This window comes from Adelges cooleyi, unplaced genomic scaffold (genome assembly GCF_023614345.1).
Source record: "Adelges cooleyi isolate 19-005CV unplaced genomic scaffold, UGA_ACOO_1.1 ACOO_flye_CR_arks_rails_tigmint_CR_PRNA_63, whole genome shotgun sequence".
NCBI classification, from domain to species: Eukaryota; Metazoa; Arthropoda; class Insecta; order Hemiptera; family Adelgidae; genus Adelges; species Adelges cooleyi.
In genome coordinates, this window is record NW_026096329.1 from 54,496 (window position 1) to 79,261 (window position 24,766).

At 28.0% G+C, this 24,766-nt stretch overlaps 3 protein-coding genes and 1 long non-coding RNA gene across 6 annotated transcripts in view; all 4 read left to right on the top strand.

Annotated features, from left to right (window-relative positions):
* The window catches only part of LOC126844103 (uncharacterized), a 31,837-nt gene extending 14,872 nt beyond the window's left edge, over nt 1-16,965 (top strand). The window contains exons 1-12 of one of the 3 annotated variants that reach the window (XM_050581970.1): nt 13,087-13,209; nt 13,494-13,563; nt 13,648-13,677; nt 13,771-13,797; nt 14,080-14,139; nt 14,507-14,536; nt 14,778-14,807; nt 14,880-14,912; nt 15,039-15,089; nt 15,899-15,931; nt 16,155-16,244; nt 16,562-16,965. In XM_050581970.1, the coding sequence (XP_050437927.1) occupies nt 13,500-13,563; nt 13,648-13,677; nt 13,771-13,797; nt 14,080-14,139; nt 14,507-14,536; nt 14,778-14,807; nt 14,880-14,912; nt 15,039-15,089; nt 15,899-15,931; nt 16,155-16,244; nt 16,562-16,803 (690 nt within the window). In that variant the 5' untranslated portion in view covers nt 13,087-13,209; nt 13,494-13,499 and the 3' untranslated portion in view covers nt 16,804-16,965. Of the gene's footprint in view, nt 1-13,031; nt 13,210-13,493; nt 13,564-13,647; nt 13,678-13,770; nt 13,798-14,079; nt 14,140-14,506; nt 14,537-14,777; nt 14,808-14,879; nt 14,913-15,038; nt 15,090-15,898; nt 15,932-16,154; nt 16,245-16,561 lie in introns of those variants that run through there. The other 2 variants (XM_050581971.1, XM_050581972.1) reach the window with 2 other exon arrangements.
* On the top strand, nt 500-3,689 carry LOC126844106 (uncharacterized). Its single transcript, XM_050581975.1, has 11 exons — nt 500-552; nt 640-669; nt 763-789; nt 1,090-1,149; nt 1,524-1,553; nt 1,788-1,817; nt 1,882-1,914; nt 2,065-2,115; nt 2,706-2,738; nt 2,987-3,076; nt 3,409-3,689. The coding sequence occupies exons 3-11, from the start codon at nt 774-776 to the stop codon at nt 3,651-3,653; spliced, it is 588 nt and encodes a 195-aa protein (XP_050437932.1). The 5' UTR covers nt 500-552; nt 640-669; nt 763-773; the 3' UTR covers nt 3,654-3,689.
* LOC126844104 (uncharacterized) lies at nt 6,243-10,978 on the top strand. The gene is made up of 12 exons (XM_050581973.1): nt 6,243-6,324; nt 7,141-7,207; nt 7,293-7,322; nt 7,416-7,442; nt 7,578-7,637; nt 8,021-8,050; nt 8,270-8,299; nt 8,374-8,406; nt 8,564-8,614; nt 9,900-9,932; nt 10,187-10,276; nt 10,574-10,978. Exons 2-12 carry the CDS (start codon nt 7,147-7,149, stop codon nt 10,813-10,815), a joined length of 687 nt encoding a protein of 228 aa, XP_050437930.1. The 5' UTR covers nt 6,243-6,324; nt 7,141-7,146; the 3' UTR covers nt 10,816-10,978.
* A 4,276-nt stretch (nt 16,966-21,241) lies between the features above and the next one.
* LOC126844102 (uncharacterized) lies at nt 21,242-22,869 on the top strand. Its single transcript, XR_007686539.1, has 2 exons — nt 21,242-21,359; nt 21,426-22,869. It is a non-coding gene; the product is annotated as an uncharacterized LOC126844102 (long non-coding RNA).
* The last annotated feature ends 1,897 nt before the right edge of the window (nt 22,870-24,766 follow it).

Here is a 24,766-nt window from a genome sequence, read left to right on the forward strand (position 1 = left end):
TAATTAAAAAATTATTATTTTATTATAAATTCACAAAAAATATGCAATATGCAGTTGCATATGCAAAAACATATTTTATGCATATTGCATATAATATGCAAAATATGCACTAACAAGTAGTGTCTATAAAATACAGGCAATTGTATATGAATCGGCTGTCTACTGATAACCATTAATGTACCTAAGAATTGATGAATTATATAACTAATAAAAAAACGTTGACAACTTATAGGGTGTGTATAAACTAAAATTAACTACTCCCAAACAGTATTGGTTCAAATTGGTAAAATATGCAAAAATAACGAATTGTTTTCATTAGGATTAAAGTAGTGTTTTGACTAAGATGCCCCTCCCCCCCCCCAACCGTAAATAAGTTCTGGATCCGCGTCTGCAGCCTCACCAAACCAGAACTTTTTTGCACTCTCTGCACTTAAGAGGCAACTGTGACTAATATGAATTCTTTTTACGTTTAATATTTGCAGAAAAAAAAAATGAAACTTATCTGTTTTTTTATATCATATATCTTGGTAAACGTTTCGGCAGATTTTGAAGGTATTTATATATTTTTTTCACAATTAAAAGCATAAGGTAGGTAATAAAAATTTGAAAAAATAAACAATATTTCACATTGTTTTACAGCGGAATACAAGAAACTTGTTTTAGTTACAAGTCAGTAACATTTTTGTTTTACCGAAAATATTATTTTAAGTTTTTTGAACTCAATATTTTCATACATATTTTTTAATTATGTACATATTACAGATTTATCCATCATGGAAGCTGGAACGAGTGAGATATGTTTAAAATTAAATTGTTAATATATAAATGGTTTGTTATGCGTACCTAATTGTCAAGTTTTTTGCAAATTTTAAAGTATAGTTTTTATCAATAGTAAAAAGTGCACCAGTGTACAGAACATTGTAATTTTGGAAGTAGGTAACGATTTCTAATAACCTAATCAAAAGAGTAGTGTTGAGGTAAATGGCTGTAGCTAAAAGCATGGTATAATTTTATTCTGAAGATTTATATGGTCATTAAATTTAATTTTAATTTTTTAGTATAGCCAAAATCTTTTTTTGTTTATTCTAGATAGAATGGAGGGAATAATTGAAGAAATGGTTAATGAGGCCAATCATTGCAACATTTTCGGTAGTCATAAATAAAATATTAATAATAATTTTAAAAAATAAGTGTAGAAAAAAATGTTTGAAAAAAATTGCAGCTAAAATTTATTTTTATGCAATCGATAAGTGATGCAAATATTAAATTTTCCTCCGAAAACTAAATGAAATATTTATGGAAAAAAACTGATAGTTTTAGCTCTGTTAAACTTACCTGCTCATTAAATTTTATTCTCATTCCCACGATTGTTTCAATTCAGCTAATGTATTAAGATTCCCTTGTCTATTTAATATGATTTTTTCTACTTTGACATTCAACTTCTAATTTATAATTATATAATGTAATATTTTATAAAAGCAAAACGAATTCAATACTATTAATTTATGTAACGTCAATTTCAGGCAAACTTAATTTAATGATCGCTGTACCAGGTAAAAGTTTTCGTAGAATTTTATGAAAATACTTCCAATATTTCATTCCTATTTAATTTTCCAAAGAGATTCCTATTGTATTTAATATACAGTGAAGCATATTATTTTCGAGTCGCTAATACACACATTTTTTTCCACCATATGTTTTAAATAGGAAGATGGAGATAACTTCCTCTTTATAAAATAATTGAAAATTAAATGCAATATCTTTAATTTATGTAATGTTAATTTCAGACAAATTGTATAATCCCATCTGTATACCGGGTAATCATTTTCATTTACATGTTTCCAGACAGTATTTTTTATGCACATACAATTTTTGTTTTAGTTTCAGATTTGAGACCCATTTCAAATATGGACAGTAACCACATTTTTATATAACATATTTATTATATATATATATATACTTTGACAACAATCACCTATTCACAAAAACTATTGACATTTGGTTTCAATCATAAAACATAATTTGTAGGTAGGTACATTAAAATATATTTGTTTTTAATTTTAGAATTGCTTGATTACCAGGACTTTATGGGATGGAAAATAAGACGCGCATTAGGTAAATATTAAATTTTAAACATTTATATTTACACTAGTTTTGAAGTTCTTAAGAAATACTTTTATAATTAGGCCTTAATTTGATATAAACTGATTATTAGTACGTTGCTACTAGAAATAATTTAACATCTATACAATAATATTTTACATTAAGAAATCTCTTACATGCGGTCTGTTTTTAAAGAGTTTTGTAAGGCAATATTTAAGAAAAAAGTGGTTTTTATCAATTTCGACCATGTTATTTAATGTTAGGTAATCAATTTTAGTGGATCCAATTTAGATTATTTTAGTAAAATTAAAATTTTGTCAAGAGATTCGTGTTCTTTTGATACTTTACTGTGTTATGAAGAAAACCGATTTTCATTTAAAAACAAGTATTCACAGTACAAGCAGTTACATAGGCACATGTATATGTGTCTTTATATTCAAGTATAAGACCCTGGATCTTTTTGGTACTTTTATTATCTCTAATCTCTTATCTCCTATCTTTTATGGCATTATCCAAATGTACCCGTCATGCAATTCTATCCCATCTTTCCGTACATTGGGTTTTATTAACTGCAATAGGATTAATCAATGTATTTGTTACAGGAATGAGATATCCTAACATTAATAGAAACCAAGGTAAATACGAATTTTTCGATAGTCGTAAACAGCCTAGTTTGTTTTAGAGTGGAAATTTGCCTAATTTTTTTTATTTACACTTCGCAAAAGAAAAACAAATTATAACTATATATAATATCGTTGAGTATATATTGTATATACTCAATGATAATATATATAGATATACACAATTAGCAACCTAGACATTTAGTTTAACTAAAATGTTTTTCATTTTTATTGTTTTCTTTCAAAAATATTCATTTTCCTAGATTATAGAAGCTTAGATTTGAGAGCCCTTGCACAAGATAGAAGAAATCTTACTGGACCAGCTTTAAAAAATATAATCAATCGTGTATTAGGTAAATAATATAAATATGGAGTTGTATGGATTTTTAATCATTTACCTATATCTATATATATATATATAATATTTAGGTAATTAATAGGAATAAATCACTAAAAAATAACAGTATACAACTAATTTTCATTTTAAAAATTAAACAAATAAGTGATGATACATACCCCCTTGTAATACAAACAGAATGGTTGTACAATATGAACACCAAGAACATTCTTTTTTTTACGTGTTTATTTTAACAAATATGACAGTAGTGTCCTGCGCCAAAAAAAATAAGAAACTGGTTAGCTAGTTTTAGCAAATTAATAAAATAAAAATGTTATAATCTCTTAGATGAACCTGTTCAAGATATTCCGGATGATGATGACTTACCAATGATGTGCTATTTAATTGGATTATACATGAGTACAAAATTTCCAACGTCATATATAAGAAAAATTCAGATTGACGCAATTAGTCATACGTGTACCCTATCGAATGCATATTCAGACAAAATATACACAAAAAATGGTGGCAGTTGGAGACAAATTAACGAAAATGGTACAGTAACACAATTACTTAAGGACCAGTTAGTATAATTAGAACAGGAATCAATGGTATAAATCTGCTAAAATTATCAATACCATTGATGTTTTATTAATTTAATATTTTTATAAAGCACTAATATGTTTATTCATTTTGCACTAATAATAATTTTTAAATAATGTACTTTCCATAATAAACATTTATACAACATTCACTATTTCATTATAAATGTATGCATATCTTTTTGACAACCTGAGCTGCATATTTTTAGTACAGTATAATTTCTGCTTTGTTTGTTGTCTGTAAACACTATTTGCGATGTCGATTTCATCGAATAGAATTGAATAGAAATCCTATAACAATATCTTTAAATCAGGCAAAAAAATCTGTACTAGTACTTGTATTTATATATTTTGCAAGGTGTAATAAAATAAAAGCTAAAACAGTAATGTTTTTACAATAATTTATTTTTTCTCCTATTTGTGTGTCTGCACACAAAATACGGATGTCCCTAACTAGATTTTAGAGACAGAGAAAAGCTTGACCATTGTCATTGATTATTACAACGTTTAGCCATAGTACTACGTCTAGGGAATATACCGTACAAACTTGGAAGTAATTCGGAAGCAAAGGCTCGAGTCTTTTTTAATTTTTGGCTTAATAAAGTACTTTTCAGGTACGATTTTCGATCTATAAAATTTCTACATGAAAAAATCGGTTCAGCGGTTTAAGGGACCCAAATTTAAAAAATACATCTGGAAAAGATTATTTTTAAATCCTAGGTACTTAAAAAGTGATATATGAATATAAAAAATTATATACATTTCTTCTTAGTTTCAATTGAGCCGCAATTATATGAAAATTTAGTTGCTTGTCGGGCGATTAATGTAGTATAAAACACTTAGTTTTTTTTTTAAATGATACTACAATAAATATTTTTGTTAGATTTTAAAATTTCTTTAGGACTTTTACAATTATTTTCCGATCGATGAGTCAAAACGTTAAGTAGATTATTCTGAATCTAATTAATTCCCAGAGTACCACTATCAACATCTACATCCTGAAAATTCCCTAAATTTTTTTCCACTAGAAACATTTGTGTGATTAAAAAATAAACATTCGGTTTGATAAATCATCAAATGATTATAATAATTTACACAAAAATGTTATTCCAAAATGTTTGTGCTTTTATTAACCCATCCTCGTCAAGCCTTTGTACAAAATGCTAAATCCAATTTAAAATACATAATGTACGAATTTTCGTTACTCATTTGAAATAAATTTTCTTTTCTCAAATTAGCAATGTACGAAAATCAGCGCCTACAAATTTTTTTTTTTGTGTGCACTTACTATTAAAACTTAAAAAATAAATCATAAGTTGACAGTATTCTCGAAGCCGCCATACTATCTAAGCATTTGTGTACACAGATTGTTTAGCAACTGTTTTTTCGACTGCTAAATTATTTCAGTGTTCATAAAACAATATGCTGGGTGATTATTTCAACGATCTACACTAGTTTACTCAAAAACTACTTAGATTTTTAAAAACAGAATGTTTAATAATTTGTTTGTGTATAAAACACTAACTTATTATAAAAAAAACTTTTTTAACCTAACCTAACCTAACCTTCTAGCAGAACATTTTACTTAGGCACACAGCTTTATACTGTGATAATATATTTAATAAACGTTTGAGTGGCTTAAATTTTTCGGATTTTCGGATTCCGAGTAATTATTATTCTACATATATGGAGCATTTCTCAAATTTCTCAAGCCTTTATTTTTTTTTTGCAATCTTCACCACTTATCTTGACCGATATTGCCCTTTGTTAAACTGGACACGAAGCGTATCTCTCTCACGAATGGGCTTGTAGGGCCCATAAGGCTACTTGGGCTACCAGGCCCCGGGTGTTTATAAGTAGCGATTGCCACTTTCCATGTTTAAATAACTAAATGAATTGCAGGCACCCAAATGGTACACAGATCAACAAATAGTTCAAAACTATTAATAAGATGAATATATAAACAGAAAATGAATTTGTCTATTATAGTTGTTTTGAGTCTCCTTGTATTCGTAGCTTAGCCAACTCAATTCAAAATATTTTAAAACAATACAATGTACACAATATGACATTTTTATGTGGAAAAAGAATATGACAACCACTAGTAGCTTATTAACACCTTGAAAACACCATTAGTCATTTTATAGAAGGTTGACCTACAAGTCTTATCAAGAAAAACGAGAAGCTAGGTTTGATGTGTTCGTTGTGCGATGTCCCTACAAGTTTTTCAACAAAATCAACAAGTTAAGGGATGGATGTAATATAATTTTCAAAAAAAAAAATAATAATACTATTCCGTGCAACAATGTATTTTACCTTTAGGGGTTTTTTCGTTTAGAAAGTTTGCCATAGTCAATAGTAAGACCAAAATATAAAAAAAAATTCAACTGCTACTCTCTTGTGTAAACATTAGATATTATATGGTAGATTGTAAAATCTAGAGCTAAAAATAATACCTATAGCCAAAGTAATGTATGTAAATCATAAATCATAAAATAAACAAAAAAATGAACCAGCTGTGTAAAAAAACGAAAAAGTTACACTACAAAAAACAATTGAATTGTCTGTCGAAATATAAGCCTATCCGTATAAATCGTATTTAGTTACAAAAGACGATCAAGTAGAATATTTTCTAAGAAATTCAACCAGCTTAACCATTTCAGTAAGTATTTCCATATGATTTAGCGTAAAAATAATAGTCATAATATGTCTTAAAAAAAAATACATGAGCATGAGTTAATTGTTTTAGTGTGAAAAAAACATTAATAAGTATTTTAAATTTCTAGTTTTTTATCGGGTCTTAACACTGTTCTTTAACATTTTTTTTGAACGAACGGTTTTGTTATATTTGTTTTGGCCAGATGAAATATCATTCAAGTTCGATTTCTACCTTGCAATACAAAAAAATCAGCTTAGCGGTCTAGGAATTTTTGTGGATCTATTAAAAAAATGTATTTATTGATGTGTAATGTCACATCTTTTTTATCATTTTTTTTATAGTATCTTCGGTCGTCAAAAAAAAGGATTAAAAATCAGATTCTTTTGTAAAAAAAATTCAGCTCTCTATTAAAAATATTGATTTTTATTTCGCGTAACAAAGTCGTCAAAGTTATTTTTGTTGCCGAAATTTGAGTAATTGTCTAATATTTTTTTCAAAAAGCTGATGAAATTTAACATAAAATGTGTAAATTTCTAATTGGAATCTTTATAAAAATGCTTAGAAAAAAAAATGGGGTAAAAATGAATAGCAAAGTCGAAAAAACGGAAATTGTATTTTATTTTCACAATTATTTTAACCAAGAAATTTTACCCCTTTTTTATTTTTTCTGATCCTAATTTAAAATTCATATATTTTATGTAAAATTTCTTAATTTTTCTAAAAAAATATTAAGCTTTCGTGCCAAACCAAAACCTTCTAATCTCTGCACTTGAGGCAACTGTGACTAATACAAATTCTTAATATGTTTATTATTTGCAGAAAAATATGAAACTTATCTGTATTTTTATATCATTTATCTTATTAAATGTGTCGGCAGATTATGACGGTATTTATGTTTTTTACACAATTACCAACTTAAGATATATAATAAAAATTGGAACAAAATACAAGATTTCACTTTTATTTTACAGCGAAATATAAGAAACATGTTTTAGCTACAAGTCAGTAACATTTTTGTTTTATAAATAATAGTTTTTTAATATTTTAGAATTCACTATTTTGATAGATCATTTTTAATTATGTACATATTACAGATGAATCCATGCTGGAAGCTGGTACAAGTGAGATATATTTAACATTTAAATTTCAATACGTAAATGTTTTATTATGTGTACCTAATTTTCACGTTATTTGCCCATTTAAAAATATAGTTATATGCATTTAGTATAGACCAAATATATTTTTGTTTATTCTAGTCGGATTGGAACGAGTAATTGAAGAACTGGTTTATGAAGTCGAACATCACTACATTTTCGGTAGTCATAATTAAAATAATAGTATTAAAAAAAAAAAAATAGAGAAAAATATTTAAAAATAATATTATAAAAGTTGCAACTAAAATGTATCTTAATGCAATCGATAAGTGATGCAAATATTAAATTATTCTCCGAAATCTAAATGAATCTTTATGGAAAAAAACTGATATTGTTGGCTGTGTCAACTTAGGGTGATTAATATATTTTTTTCTCATTCCCACAACTGTTTCAATTCAGCCATTGTATTTTCATAATATTTATCTAGTCTAATTAATATGGGTTTTTCTTCTACTTCGATCTTTAACGTCTAATTTATATTTATTTAATGTAATAATTTATAAAATTAAACCAAATCCAATACTATTAATTTGTGTATATTTCAGGCAAACTTAATTGTATGCTTGCTGTACCGGGTAATAGTTTTTATAGAATTTTATGAAAATAATTCCAATATTTCATTTCTATTTAATTTTCCAAATAAATTCCTAGACGTATTAATATACAATGGAGCACATTTCTTAAGAGTTTCTAATACACTTGTTTTTCTTTTCTACCTTTATCTTCATTTTCCTGTTTGTAAAATAATAGAAAATTAAATGCAATATTATTAATTTATGTAATGTTAATTTCAGACTGCTTAGATGTTACCATCTGTATACCGGGTAATAATTTTCATTTAAATGTTTCCACACAGTAACGTTTGATATTCATTATGCATACAACATTTTTGTTTTAGGCTCGGACTTGAGATCCATCTCAGATACGGAGAGTAAACACATTTTATATATCATATAATTATTATATATAACGCATATTTCTTATATATATAAATACTACCTATTTACAAATACCAATATGACATTTTGATTGCAATCATATAATATGTAGGTAGGTATATTAATATTTATTTTGTTTTTAAATTTTAGAATTGCTTGATTACCAGGACTATATTGGATGGAAAATAAGACGTGCATTTAGTAAATATTACATTTCAAACAATCATAATTATACTAGTTTGAAGTACTTGTTTTAAAAACTATAAAAAAAATCGGTTTAAAGCTTAAAGTCGTAAAGCTATACAATATGTTTTATGTTTAAGCCTCTAATGATCATTCGAATTATAATATAAAAAGTTTATTAGTACGTTGCTATTAGACATAAAATACCAATTATGTAATAATATTTTGCATAAAGGAATTGCATGCAGTCTAGTTTCAAGGAGTTTTGTAAAGGCAATATTTAAGAATACTTGGTTTTAATCAACTTCGACTAGACAATTAATATCCCAATTGATTTTTATATGCTTCAATGTATTATTTTTAATTTATTTAATTTGTATTTTTAATCTTGTAATGTAGTCAAAATGTTGTCTGGCTTTTTAGTCTTAAGCGCCAAAAAACAGATTTCATACATACCCCTTAATTAAGTAGTCTTTCTTATTAATCTTGGTTTAAAGAGCGATTGTTTTAATGACAGGGCAAAAATGACACTATTTTTCTGTATTTAAAACAAATAAAAAAATTATAAAAATTCTATAGGGTAGGATACTCAAATCTACAGCACTTTATAATTGTTATTAATTAGTATTACATTATAACAAAAACAAAATTTTAGATTTAAATACACTATTTTGTACTTAAGATTAATTAAATTATTTTTATCATATGTAATAATATTTTGCACAAAGGAATTGCACGCGGTCTGGTTTTAAGGAGTTTTGTAAAGGCAATATTTAGGAAAAAAGCGGCTATAATCAACTTCGACTATGACAATTAATATTCCAATTGATTTTTATAAGCTTCATTGTATTATTCTTGATTTGTATAATTTTTTTCTATTAGTAAAAGTGTCAGTTTTGATTATTTCATACCAATTTTAAAGGATCCAAATTAGATTTTTTTACTACAATTAATATTTTGTCAAGTTATTTGTGTTCTTTGGATACTTGACTGTGCTATGTAGAAAGCCGATTTTCATTTAAGTATGTCAGTTTTTAGCTTCGATGCAAAACAAAGGTATTGGTTCTACCATGATGAGGGCTTTTTTTTTTGCCTGTACAACACTGTTACTTTTAACTAATCATCAAAGGGTTAGTTTGAAAGTGATTTTATCCGAGAGGACTAGTACAGTAGAGTTAGGCATAATGAAAATCATATCATTATTTTTTTTTATTCAAATTTACCCCGTTTGCAATTCTAACCCATCTTTCTCTAAATTATATTTAATTAACTGCAAAATGATATATTAATGTTTTTGTTACAGAAATTAAATATCCTACTATCAATAAAAACCTAAGTAAATACGATTTTTTCGGTAGTCATAAATAGCCTTGATTGTTTTAGAGTTGAAATTTTCTTCATTTTATTTATTTAATGTTTTATGTCATTATGAACGTTATGTTTGTAATTAAATTTTTACTACTAAACAAATTATAACTTTATATTATATATATTTATATATAAATATACACAATTAGCAACATAGACATTTAATTTAACTACAATATTTTTCGTTTTATTATTTCTTCTTAAAAATATTAATTTTTGTAGATTTTAGAAGGATAGACTTGAAGAACCTTGCACAAGATAGAAGAAATCTTACCCGACCAGCTTTAAAAAATATAATCAATCGCGTATTAGGTAAATAATATTTATATGGAGTTGTATGGACTTTGAAACATTTATATATATAAACCACTAAAAAATAACAGTGTACGACTAATTTTAATTTTTAACAATGAACCAAATAAAGTGATGATACATACTTTCTTGTAATACACACAGCATGGCTAAACAATACGGACACCGTGCCCATTCTGTTTTTATGATTTTATTTTAACAAACAAGATATTTGAGTCTTGCACGATAAAATTAAGTAGTAATCAATAAACTGATTTGAGCAAATTAATAATAAAAAAAATTGTTTCAATTTCTTAGATGGACCTGTTGAGAATATACCGAATAATGCCGCTTTAAAAGGGATGTGTACTTTGATAGGAATATACATGAGTGCAAAATTGCCAACATCATTTATAAAAACTATGGAGACTAACGAAACTAACCATACTTGTACCATTTCGGATGGAAGAATCAACAAAATATACAAAATAAATCGTGGCGTATGGGGACAAATTAGCGAAAACGGGACAGTACTACAACGACTACAGGACCAGTTATAATAATTAGAACAGGAAGCAATGGTAAAACTCCTCTAAAATTATAACATAATACCATTGTTGTTGTATTGAAATAGTATTTTTATAAAGCACTTATAATACTTTGTATTGCACTAATAATTGTCAAATAATTTAATGTATTCCACAATAAACAGTTTTACTCACATTTGTTGTTTATGTGTAGATTTTAAACAGACACTTCATACTTTTTACCATTTTGTAAAGAATCTATTCTGAAACATTTTCAAAAATAAAATTGTACTTATCCTTTGTACCGTCTCCATCAGTAGTCATTTCTTTGTCATTATTTATTCCTATAAAGTTTTAGGTCATTCCGCACACCTCCGTCTATATTTTGAGGGGCTTCAACGTTGTCTTCTTTCTATTTTAAAACCAAATCAGTTAATATTTGACCAATTTCATTTTTAAGATTTTGGTTGTACTGGAAAAGCTGGATGGGCGGTTTTTCATCATTATTGAGTTAGGGCAAATGCTATGAAAATCTGGCAAAAAAAAATGTACAAATAAGTAACCTCAATAATATTATAATATAATATTCGCAAAAACGGTTGGATCAATTCGACAACTTTATGAAACATTAATTAGGCATAACTCGATTGATACATTTTTTCACTCAATTATTTGTTTTTATAAAAATGTATAATCAAGTTTTCACAATAAACCGACAAAAAGTTGTGTACATTTATTAGAGTAATATTTTTGAGGATAAGTTTTTTTTTATCTGACTTTTATAGCTTTTGCCCTTTTTAGTAATTATAAAATGTCGTCCATTCACTTTTCCAGTACAACCGAAAAAAAAAACACAAAAAATTAGTTAGTAAATATAATACAGGGTGATTTTTTTATCGCAGGCCAGTCAATATCTCACTGAGTTTAATAGACTATTGATTTTTTTTTTCATAGGGTTTTTATATAATGTGATCTCAATTTTTCACAAATAATTATGTTTCTACCCCCTTCTTAAACTAGATTTTTTTTAAAAGCAGCTTTTGAAACTTGAATGGTAACATATATATTTTTTAAAATTAAGAATATTTTACTAAACATTTTGACTGGCCGACAACCAGTTTTGGATAACTATTTTTGAAGTTTCAAGTTTAGGGCAAGAAGAAAGTATATACCTTCAGCGAATTAAGTCCAAGTGCCTTGGGCTAACTTTTGATAAACGTCTCACATGTAGCTCACGTCTAAAACAAAAACGCAAATCTGTCAACTCCAGATTGCAGCTCCTAAGACCACTTTTAAAATCAAAATTGTCCTTAAAAAACAAGCTTACTATAATATACAAGTCGATAATTCATCCAGTCTGGCTCTACGGCACCCAACTTTGGGGGGACCGTGTCAAGCGTTTCAGTCAATTTGCCTACGCATAATATTTAGCTCTGCCCTTGGTATGTAACCAACTTAAACCTCCAGAAAGACTTGAAACTACTAACCTTTAACGAACTTGTCAGATCACACTGTAACAAATTTTATTCAAAATGACACTCTTATTCCAATCCGCTAATTAAAAAATTATACTCTGTCACTCTTATTCTAAGAAGATTAAAAAGACAATAGCCCAGGGACCTGCTTAACGCATAAAATCTTAACTATTCTTGTCAGGTGGCACTGCTGAGGGCCTTCCTATTCTAACATTAATGATGTCACTTTGTCATTGTCATCAGACTTACATATTATACATATTAGTCTGTATAGATTGTAAATAAAAGAATAAATAATAAAAAAAATGTTGTTTCAGCTTAAATTATAAAATAAAATAATCATAGAACCGTAAAAAATTAAAGATTTTTAATTAAGCCAACGAGATTTCAACGTTTATTTTACATATTTTTCATAAAAATAAGAATTGACTACCATTTTTTTTTTTAATAATTGGGACACACGATATTTATCCAAGAGTAGATATATAATAATTAAATTATTTTTAATTGTTAATTTACTCATTAAGTGTTTTCAATTTAGACAAATTAACATAGTAAATAGTTAGGCCAAAATGTAAAATTAATTTCAACTGCAACCCTCTAATGTAAATATTAGATATGATATGGGTTATTTTAGAACCTTGTTCTAAGAATAAGACCTATAGTCTAAACACGGCGTGGAAGTAATGTATGTTCAACCTAATCATAAAAAAAAGAACCAGCTGTCTATATAAATAAAAATAGTTACACTGCAAAAACCAATTCAGTCGATCAGTAGATTGTTGTCTAAGAACGTCTAAGAACGTCTAATTACGTTAAAACTTAAATAGCATGAGCTAACAAGCCAAAAGTTTTAGTGAAAAAAAAAAATAGAAATAAATACTTTTTATGTCTAGTTATTTTTTTTATCGGGTCTTAACATCGCCCTTTAACGACCTTTTTGAGCAAACGGGTTTGTAATATTTATTTTTACCAAAACAGATACAAATATAGCGTTTTACAAAATCCACATTTTGGAGTGAATTATTTTTTTATTATTAGCGCTGCACTATCTGTAGTATATATACATTTACAATAAGCGCAAGTGATAGAATTTATAAAATAACCAATATATTAAATATTGAGACCACAAGCTTGGATAAAGAAGCCAACCAATGTTTGTTGGTACTTCATGGCGTGTGGATGAGAGATATCTATAATATGAATATGAATTCATTTTATGTGTTTTATTTGCAGAAAAAAATGAAACCTATCTGTTTTTTTATTTTATTTGTCAATATTCTAAATGTTTCGGCACATTATCTAGGTATATATAATATCTTCACAATTATTAAATTAAGGTAGTTAATAAAAATTGGAACAAAGAACAATATTTCAATTTTGTTTACAGCGGAATATAAGAAACAGCTTCTAATTACAAGTCAGTAACATTTTTATTTTATCAAACACAGTTTTCTAAGTTTTTAAAATTCAGTGTTTTCGAACATATTTTTCAATTGTGTACATATTACAGATGTATCCATCATGGAAGCTGGTACAGGTGAGATATATTTAAAATTTAAATGTTAAGATATAAATGTTTTTTTATGTGTACCTAATTGTCAAGTTTTTTGCAAATTTTAAAGTATTGTTTTTATCAATAGTAAAAAGTGCACCAGTGTACAGTACATTGTAATTTTTAAAGTAGGTAACGATTTCTAATAACCTAATCAAAGAAGTAGTGTTGAGTTAAATGGCTACAGCTTAAAGCGTAATTTGATATAACTATTAAGTACTTAATTCAATTTGTTAGTATAGCCCAAATCATTTTTGTTTATTTTAGATATATTGCAGCGAATAATTGAAGAAATGTTTAATGAAGTCAATCATTGCGACATTTTCGGTAGTCTTAATTAAAATAATAATAATAAAAAAAGAAGAAAGTATAGAATAATATTTTGAAAATTGCAACTCAATTTTATCATTATGCAATCGATAAGTGATGTAATTATTAAATTTTTCTCAGAAATCCAAATGAAATCTTTATGGGAAAAAACTGATATTGTTGGCTGTGCCCTGGCGATTATTATGTTTTTTTCTCATTCCCACAACTGTTTCAATTCAGCCATTGTATTCTCATAAAGATTCTACCCAGTCTATTAAAATGGGTTTTTTTCTACTTTGACCTTTAACTTTTAATTCATACAACGTAATAATTTATATAAGTTAATTAAATCCAATATTATTAATTTATGTAATGTCAATTTCAGGCAAACTTAATTTTATGATCGCTGTACCAGGTAATTGTAATTAGTAGTATTAAAATTGTATGAAAATATTGCCAATATTGCCAATATTGCCAATATTTCATTCCTATTTAATTTTCCAAAGAAATTCCTGTCGGATTGAAACAGTGGAGCACATTTCTTCCAAGTTACTAATGTAACACATGTTTTTTTCAACCTTGATCTTCATCTTTCTGTTTATAATATAAAAGAACATTAAATGCAATATCATTAATTTATGTAATGTTAATTTCAGACAAACTGGATTTTTCCATCTGTATACCGGGTAATAGTTTTTATTTATTTGGTTCCACACAGAAGTTTGATATTCTTTATGCACACAACATTTTTGTTTTAGATTCAGATTTAAGACCCATTCCAATTATGGACAGTAACCACATTTTTATATATCATATATTTATTATATTTAACGTATATTCATTATATATAAATACTAGATGTAAAGATGTAATATTTAATGTAGGTACATTCAATAATATTTTGTTTTTAATTTTAGAACTGCTTGATTACCAGGACTTTATGGGATGGAAAATAAGACGTACATTAAGTAAATATTAAATTTGAAACATTTATAATTATACTAGTTTGAAGTTATAAAGAAAAACATCGACCTAAAGCTTTAAGTCATAAAGCTATACAATATGTTTTATATTTAAGCCTCTAATGACCATTCGAATTATAATATAAAAGGTTTATTAGTACGTTGCTATTAGACATAATTTACCAATTATGTAATAATATTTTGCATAAAGGAATTGCATGCAGTCTAGTTTCAAGGAGTTTTGTAAAGGCAATATTTAAGAATACTTGGTTTTAATCAACTTCGACTATGACAATTAATAATCCAATTTATTTTTATATGCTTCAATGTATTATTTTTAATTTATATAATTTGTATTTTTAATCTTGTAAAGTAGTCAAAATTTTGTCTGGCTTTTTAGTCTTAAACGCCAAAAAACAGATTGTATACATACCCCTTAATTAAGTAGTCACTCTTATTAATCTCAATTTAAAGAGCGATTGTTTTAATGACAGGGCAAAAATGACACTATTTTTCTGTATTTAAAACTAATAAAAAAATTATAATAGATCTATAGGGTAGGATACTCAAATCTACAGCTTATTTTTATTTATCACATAATCAGTCAGAAATCAGTATCCGCTGATGACAATAACCAATACTTCAAACAGGGTGACTATTTAATATATTTTTATCTCGCGATGAACATACAGTTCATCACAGTGAAAACAGTATCCATCGGAATTATTCAAAATTTACCCCGTTTGCAAATCTGGCCATCTTCTACTTCATTGATTTTCTTTTTAATGCACAATGATTTGATGTATTTGTTACAGGAATGAAATATCCTAATATTGATAACAACCAAGGTAAATACGATTTTTTCGGCTAGTAAATAGCATTGCTTGTTTGATAGTTGAAATTTGCTTAATTTTATTTTTTTAATGTTTTATGTAAACGAAAAACAAATTAAAACTATATATATATAGATAGATATACACAGTTAGCAACCTTAACATGACATTTAATTTTAATTTAACCAACATATTTTTTTTTTTTATTCTTTCTTTTTAAAAAAAATATTTTTTGTAGATTTTAAAAGCTTAGATTTGACAGCCCTTGCACAGGATAGAAGAGATCATACTGGACCAGCTTTAAAGAATATAATCATTCGGATATTAGGTAAATAATTTTAATATGGAGATGTTTGGATTTTGAGTCAATTATACATATATTTATATATTAAGTTTATTAATAGGAATAAATCACTAAAAAAACACAATTTATAACTAATTTTAATTTTAAAAATAACCAAATAAGTGATGATACACACTTTCTTGTAATACAAACAGTATAACTGTTCAGTACTGATACCAAAATATTTTTATGACTCTATTTTAACAAATATGACTGTGGCGTCCTACACCAAAAAAAAAAAGAAGAAACCAATAAACTAATTTGAGAAATTAAAAAAAAAAAAAAATTATTTTATTTTTTAGATGAACCTGTTCAGGGTATACCGGATGATATCGCTTTGAAAAGGGTGTGTAATTTGATAGGATTACACATGAGTGCACAATTTCCAGCATCATATATAACAAAAATTCAGATTGACTTAACTAATCGTACTTGTACCCTATCGAACGGATATACAGACAAAATATACAGAAAAAATGGCGTTTGGGGACAAATTAGCGAAAACGGTACAGTACTACAACGACTAAAGGACCAGTTGGTATAATTTAGAACAAAATCAATGGTATAACTGTTCTAAAATTATATAACACCATTATTGTTGTATTGACATAATATTTTCAATAAGCACTAATATCCTATTTAATATTGCACTAATAATTGTCAAATAATAATTTAACGTATTCCACAATAAACAATTTTACTCACATTTGTTGCATATATTGTGTAGTTCTAAACAGACATTTCATGCTTTTTACCATACTATAAAGAATCTATTCTGAAACATTTTCAAAAATAAAATTGTACTTATCCTTTGTATCCGTCTCCATCAGTAGTAATTTCTTTGTCATTATTTATTCCTATAAAGTTTTAGGTCATTCCGCACACCTCCATCTATATTTTTGAGGGGCTTTAACGTTGTCTTCTTTCTATCTTTGGATTTCTTGGGTCCCGTCTCACTAATTTTTCTGCTTAGATGTAACTGATTGACTTAAATAAAATCATAAAGTCAAATAATATAATAAGACAGTGATAAAATCACTTTAGAAAAAACGTTTCGTTGCAAATCGGTAGTTAGTATTTTCAAGCCAGTACAGTCTAAACCAAGCACAGTATAAACCAGCAAAATTAGAAAGTATTAAATTGAGGTGCTGTATTTACAAATAAGCATTAAAGCGTTAATTTGAAAGTGATTTTATCCGAGAGGACTAGTGCAGTAGAGTATAGGCATAATGGAATTAAAGCAACGAGGGGACGAAGAGGTCACAGGTCTAAAGGAATTATTATAAATAAAAATGATAAAATTGAATAAAATCACTTTCAAATAAACGCTTTGATGCTTATTTATAAATACAGCACCTCAATTTAATACTTTCTAACTTTGCTGATTTATACTGTGCTGTTGGCTTGAAAATACTGAATACCGATTTGCATCGAAGCGTTTTTTCGAAACTGATTTTATTACTTTCAGATTTAAAAATTCCTGTAAATCTGTGACCTCCCCGTCCCCACTATGCTCCGTTCCCACTATGCCCTGATCCCACTGTACTGGGTTTTTTTTTTGTGCAAAAACATAGCGGACCAAATAACACATATACAATGTCTTGTTAAATTTAGTTGGAATAGTCGGCGATTCATTTCAATCGTTTGTACTCCATAGTTTAAATTATAATCGTTTATTCTCAATAAAATTAATATTTATGTATTATATACTTCCATTAGAGCAATCTCACACTAAAAAATTGTGTAACATGAAATACATTTTGGGTCGGTAGACTGCATAAAAACCAACACTTAATCTGAATCCAATATACAATAACAGTCCTCTTCATAATTTGCAGGTAGTTGGACCTTATATACTCGTAGTTGACCTTCGGTACGGTCGTCCGCGGGCGATAAAATAACGAAATAACGTCGGTGGTTTTGCCGTGTTAGAACTTAAAATGTCTTAAAAAGTAGACGGATCGGGTTTTTTCCCAATAAATCGTGTATCTACCGTAATCAGGTACACGATTTAGTCGTCTGTGATGTCATGTAATAAACACAACATTATGATACCGACCGTTGGGTCCTAACCTAACCTAACAAGGGTTGACGTTACCAACCGAAAGTTTTTGGCGTCTGTTCGTTTCTCACATCTGGTACACCGTGTTTGTAGTTTTTTTTTTAAGATTTTTTGTGTTTTTGTTAAAATATCTGCGAAAACACAGTTTTCCGGCAATTAAAAAAAAACAGTTGTGCCGAATTTTTTTTCCGTTTAATATGTTATGAATACATATGAGTTTTTTACTACTGACAAATTGTCAACTTAAAGGTCTTAAAACTACGGCTAAAAACCCCAAAAAACAAAAAACCTATACCTCTCCTAGGAAGGTGGGAAATGGGTATAATTTAAATTTGATACAACTGACGTGTGAGGGCAAACGAAATAGATATTTGTAATAAATTTCAACTCGATCCGACTCTTTTTCTCGAAATTATAGCCAGTAAAAGTCTAACTTACAAACTCGTACAGTTTTTTTTTTGTTTTTTCAAAATTGACTGCGAAGAAGTAAACTTTATCAACTTTTACCCCCAGTAGTGTCTACTCGAAGGAATTGGTTCAGTATTAAAAAAGTTACAGAGTAGTGCCGCTCTGCATCGAAGCTAAAAAATGTGTTGCTATTTGAAAATCAAAAGTTGATATAAAAATAACTAGTTTGGGATTATCATGATCACATTATATAAAAACATTTTGGAAAAAAAAAATTCAATTATTAATTAAACCCAGTGAGATATTGAGTGGTTCACGATAATGGATCACCCTGTATAGAAAAAGAGAGGTAGGCACTCTAGGTATATATCTCTAGCATAACAAACGCTTTTAGGTACTGCTGATCGCAGAAAATGCATCGCCAATTGCCAATATTATAATATATGAACATTTTGGAGATCTTTATTTATTTATGACACTGAATTACGATACTATACATATGGAAAAAACCAGAAGAATTTGAATTGAAAATCTAGGTACAGCTTAACAACACAGGTTGTATGATGAGCCAAATCTCCACCCGGAAGTTATGCTTTTATAGTCAACGGTCATAACTAAAGGGGATCTATCTAATTATACGGCTTGCGTTTAAATCTGATCATGTTGTCCGGCAGCAAACAAACGCATATGACAATCGTGAACATAACCGGTACCAATTAAAATTTGAATAATAACGGTGAGTATGACATTGACCAAAAACCACAGATATCGGTAACAAAAGTATAAACAATCGAACAAATTTTGTTACCGCTATAATAACAGAAGATTTCTGTGGGAAAAATCCGATGTAAAAAAAACACATAATAATTATTTTCTACAACGACCTACACTAATAATAATTAACCTATTTACAGGAAATTTTAATATTATGCGACCCGAAAACAAACCAATCCGACGAACCGATACCGAATGCATAGTTTTAAAACAATTGTATCATTTATTCGAGATGGTTTTATTCAACGAACAAAATTCAACAATCTCTACGTTAACTGATATTCCTATTGTTTTTGCTACCGCAGCATGTGTTTTGTTTGTATTTATATGTTTCCGTTATAGGAATTTGGTAATTGCAATTTTCAGCATCATGAAGTGATCGACTACAAAACTATTAGCCGATGGTCGACTGGCAGTTTAGTTCAAGTTCCAGCGTTAGTAATTCACATTCGACCTACTGTCAATTGACCCAATCGGTTTAACGCTGTTTGAGTAATACATACGACTAGCAAAATGCTTCGATACAGTATAATGATTTTGATTTGTATTGAAATGATAACGGCACCAGCAACTAAACCGCCAACGTACTACCCAAATCTTCCAATGGTAATACAAAAACCACCCTTGTTATCAAGGCAGTGTGATTTATTATAAAATTTCTAAATTAAAATTCCATTTTTTTTTTCATTAGTTTTGGAATTTTTTTCTTTTGATCCAAATTCTGTTTTTCATTCATTATATTTTGTTTACTTGTATTGTACTTTGTATTTTATTTTTCGTATTGTATTTGATTATTTTGTCCATTTAGTTCTTCTTTTTACTTTTACTCTATTTCCTTGAGGGTATCAAATAAGTATTATTATTATAAGACAGTCCATTTCTCTTAAAATAATTGAAATTTTTTAGGGTTTTTTGTTTTACATTTTTTCTTATGTTCGAGCTTTGGGGAAATAAAAAATACAAATTTTAAGTATTGTCTAAAATTATGAAACAGCATAAACTAAAGAGAAAAAAAACCACAAAAATTGCAATTATTTTAAGAGAATGTGAGTGTGTTCTTCTTAATGGATCACCTTGTGTATCACCATTTAAAAATTACCATGCTCGAAATAATTTTAGGGGAATATAAATTAAAAATTAAGGCTTGCACTCCATGTGAGCACTTTGAGTACGCCAAGGTACACCTTAACCTCTACGTAAGTAGAACAAGTGCTAATTTATATGAAATAAAAGGCAATTTAACATATTTGGTTCAATTTGACGATTCGTTAACTGTGAGCAATTTTTATTTACTTATAATCAGTAGCTGTATTTTAATTATGCTTTGTATGTTTACACATTTTAGCTTCGATATCTGCGTTTTTTTTTTATACTTTGACTAAACTATAATTGCAATTTATTTTATGATGATAAATAGTTTTGAGACATAATATAATAAATTTACTAATTCATCAAGTCCATTTTAAAAAGCAACTGTAATTGATACCACTATTACAATGACTTTAATTAATTTATATTCAACACTTTTTATAATTTATAGATTTGCTTCGAAGCGTTTCTTGAAAGTAATTTTATATAACATTCAGTTTAAATCAGTCCAGTAGACCTGTTAACTCACCGCTTCACTAAGGCCTTACCTCAATGTACTGTTTTTTTTTTTAAATATAAATTTTAAAGCTGATCATACTTTTTAGACTGAACTTAATTTTGCTAAAAAGGTCTATTGAGGCTGGGCTGAAAATTATTACGTTTTCACGACGACCAAAGCTTGTTCGAAATTGAGATGGCTGTTAGGAAATGCATTTGGTGCATACAAGAAAGCGTTTAATTTTAGTACTGATTGCCCAAGAAGGCCGGTAATGTTGAACAGATTTTTCAAACTTGGTCTATAATTAATATTCTTTTATAATTTTCTTACACAGGGAGTTTATGTGTCGAACGGACTCGACATGGAAAAGGTGAAGGATCTTAATTTTCCAAAGACATTTTTTTATGGTGAATATAGATTGAAAATCGCCCTCTATAGCCCGGCCGGCGAAAAACTTGGTTGTATCTATTTTTTTTATAGAGGTTGTACGTCCATGGGAAGTATAGTTTAGCTCTTACTGTTTGTGCCACGCAATCAAATACAATAATAATTATTACTTTTAAGATAATTCGGATATTACATCGATATTAACAATAATAGTAATTTCACACAATATTATATTATATTGAAATAGGCTCGTGTGAATAATATCAATCGAATTGGCGAGTAAAATGTATGCAATAACAAACTGGCCGGATTAAACACAATATGCAAATATCTAAACCACTTAAATATATGACAAACAATAACCAAAAAACATCAATTTTTTGCTTGATCCGATTTTGAGATTTTTTCTAACACGTCAACATTTTAAGTTTTAAAATAGATTTTTGGTGTTTTTACCGTGTTTATTCCGTTCAATTAATTTGCCTTAATTATGTAATGAATAGAGCTTTTTACTATAATATTATTTACTGAATAGTTTAGAATTTGTAATTACTTTTTTTACTCAAAAGAATACTGGTAAATCTTAATTTTTATTCTACAAGTTAATTTGCAACTTTTGATGCAACTAAAAAAATTGTCTCCATTTTTCTTCAATTTTTCAATAGCTGGATGTGCTAATGAAAATTAGCCACCCGGTTTTAATTCGGAGATAAATAAATGTACTGATGTATTTTGGTTCTTGTTTCAAAATTGTATTTTATAGTTTGAATGATAAAAAAAAATTTAAGAAGAAAACAATAAAACGATACTGGATGATAATAAAACAAATTACAATTAGTGAACACAATACAGTGATATTTAGCGATATAATAACAAATAATATTATTCAAAAATACATTATAAGTTGGGAATCGATGCTCACATCGAGAGATTCAAACCTAAGACTTGTACTTTATTACTCAAAACTTGAACACTCTAAATAGATGTTCATAATAATATTGGAATGGTTTGAAAATTTTATTTCAAGATTTAACGTGTTTATGTTAAAATATACAAAATCTGCGAAAAACACATAAATGGCTTAAATAAAATATATCAACTGCAACTCTCTAATGTAAACATTAGGTTTGATATGAGTTATTTTAAAACCTTGTACTAAAAATAATACCTATAGTCGAAACACGGGGTCAAAGTGATGTATGTTCACTAAAAATCATAAAAAAACGAACTAGCTGTGTAAATAAATAACAATAGTGACGCTGCAAAAACCAATTCGATTCTGAATTGTCGGTCGAAATATAAGCCTATCCTCAAATCGCAAGAAGAACATAATTTCAAAAGTCAATCAAGTTGATTAGTATCTAAGAAATTCAATCAGCTCAACAATTTCAGTAAGTATTTGTACATCAAACCCTAAATGTTGTAATTACGTTAAAACTAAAAAGGCATGAGCTAGCAAGCCAAACGTTTTAGTGTAAAAAAAACAGTAATAAGTACTTTTTATTTCTAGTTATTTTTTTATCGGGTCTTAACAGCTTCCTTTAACAACCTTGTTAAAGTTAACGGTTTTGTTATATTTATTTTTACCAAAACGGATACAAATGTAGCGTTTTATAAAATCCACATTTTGGAGAGAATTATTTTTTTTAATTTTTAGCACTGTAAAATCTGTAAAAACTATGTATTTACAATAAGCACATGTGATAGAGTTTAAAAAATAATAAATATATTAAATATCGAGACTGCAGGTTTGGATGAAGGAGTCAACCAATGTTGACGTTTGGATAAGAGAACTCTATAATCTATTTTTTTTTTTTTTATTATTTAGCTTGATGTACTTCGTTACTTTTGTTAGGTATTTTACACAATGCAAATTAAATAGCTACCGGAGATCAATTTTTTTATTTTTGTCTATCTTCGTTAGGGTGAACTAACTAAAATTTTAGCCGGGTAAAGTATCTTTCAAGTTCCATGCGAATCTGTACATAGTACAGTAAAACCCAAATACAGTTCAAACCAAGCACAGTGTAAACCAGTACAGTCAAAATTAGTAAAGTTTAAACCAGTTTGGTCGAAACCAAGCACATTAGGGAATTACCAAATTAAGATCCAGTATCCACAGATTCGCATCGAAGCGTTTTGTGATTTTATAGTAACTTTACTCTGCCTTACTAACGATTTGGTAGTGAGGGGATTGCTTTTAAACTTTTCATTATTTTCATACTAGAGAGAGACCTTCTCTGTTCCCCTTTACTAACAACGTTAGCAATGGCGATGCGGAAACGCAAGATAAAAGAAAGAATTTAGTTGGTTGGCATTAAACTTAATAGAATTTACAGTACTAGATTCTAGTACTCGAAATCAAGTTATATGGAGAAAATATAAAATCACGTTCAATAAAACGCTTCGGTTCTGTGGATACCGGACCCTACTTTGGTAATCTCTTACTGTGCTGGTGTTAACTGTGCTTGGTTTCGGCTATACTGGTTTAGACAATACTTGGTTTGTACTTATACAGGTTTAAAATTTACTAATTTGGACTGTGCTGGTTTTCAATTTTATTTTTCGGGATTGGGAGAGTAGATGGAGAAAGGAGTAAATTTATTAGCTAAACAGTAAAAAAAAAAAACAGTACAGTGGGGTCGGGGCATAGTGGGAACGGAGCATAGTTGGGTCAGGGCATAGTGGGGACGGGGAGGTCACAGGTTTACAGGAATTTTTAAATCTGAAAGTGATAAAATCACTTTCGAAAAAACGCTTCGATGCAAATCGGTAGTTAGTATTTTCAAGCCAGTACAGTCCAACCCAAGCACAGTATAAACCAGCAAAGTTAGAAAGTTTTAAATTAAGGTTCTGTATTTACAAATGAGCATCAAAGCGTTAATTTGAAAGTGATTTTATCCGAGGGACAAAGAGGTCACAGGTCTAAAGGAATTATTATAAATAAAAATTATAAAATTGAATAAAATCACTTTCAAGTAAACGCTTTGATGCTCATTTGTAAATACAGAACCTTAATTTAAAACTTTCTAACTTTGTTTTAATGATTTGATACATTTTTTTTAAAGATTTTAGGTGTTTTTGTTAAAATATACGCAATCTGCGAAAACACAGTTTTCCGGCAATTAAAAAAAACTGTAGTGCCGAATTTTTTTTCCGTTTAATATGTTATGGATACATTTGAGTTCCAACTACTGGCAAATTTTCAACCCAAAGGTCTTAAATTACGGCTAAAAACCCCGAAAAGCAAAAAAACTTGTACCCCCCTAAGGGGGTGGGAAATAGGTA

Coding starts and splice junctions, on each gene's coding strand:
- LOC126844106 (XM_050581975.1), top strand. Junction 1,150..1,523: donor CAATCATTGCAACATTTTCG/GTAGTCATAAAT, acceptor CGTCAATTTCAG/GCAAACTTAATTTAATGATC. Junction 1,818..1,881: donor TAATCCCATCTGTATACCGG/GTAATCATTTTC, acceptor TTTTTGTTTTAG/TTTCAGATTTGAGACCCATT.
- LOC126844104 (XM_050581973.1), top strand. CDS start 7,147: ATGAAACTTATCTGTATTTTTATATCATTTATCTTATTAAATGTGTCG. Junction 7,323..7,415: donor GAAACATGTTTTAGCTACAA/GTCAGTAACATT, acceptor TACATATTACAG/ATGAATCCATGCTGGAAGCT. Junction 9,933..10,186: donor TACTATCAATAAAAACCTAA/GTAAATACGATT, acceptor TAATTTTTGTAG/ATTTTAGAAGGATAGACTTG.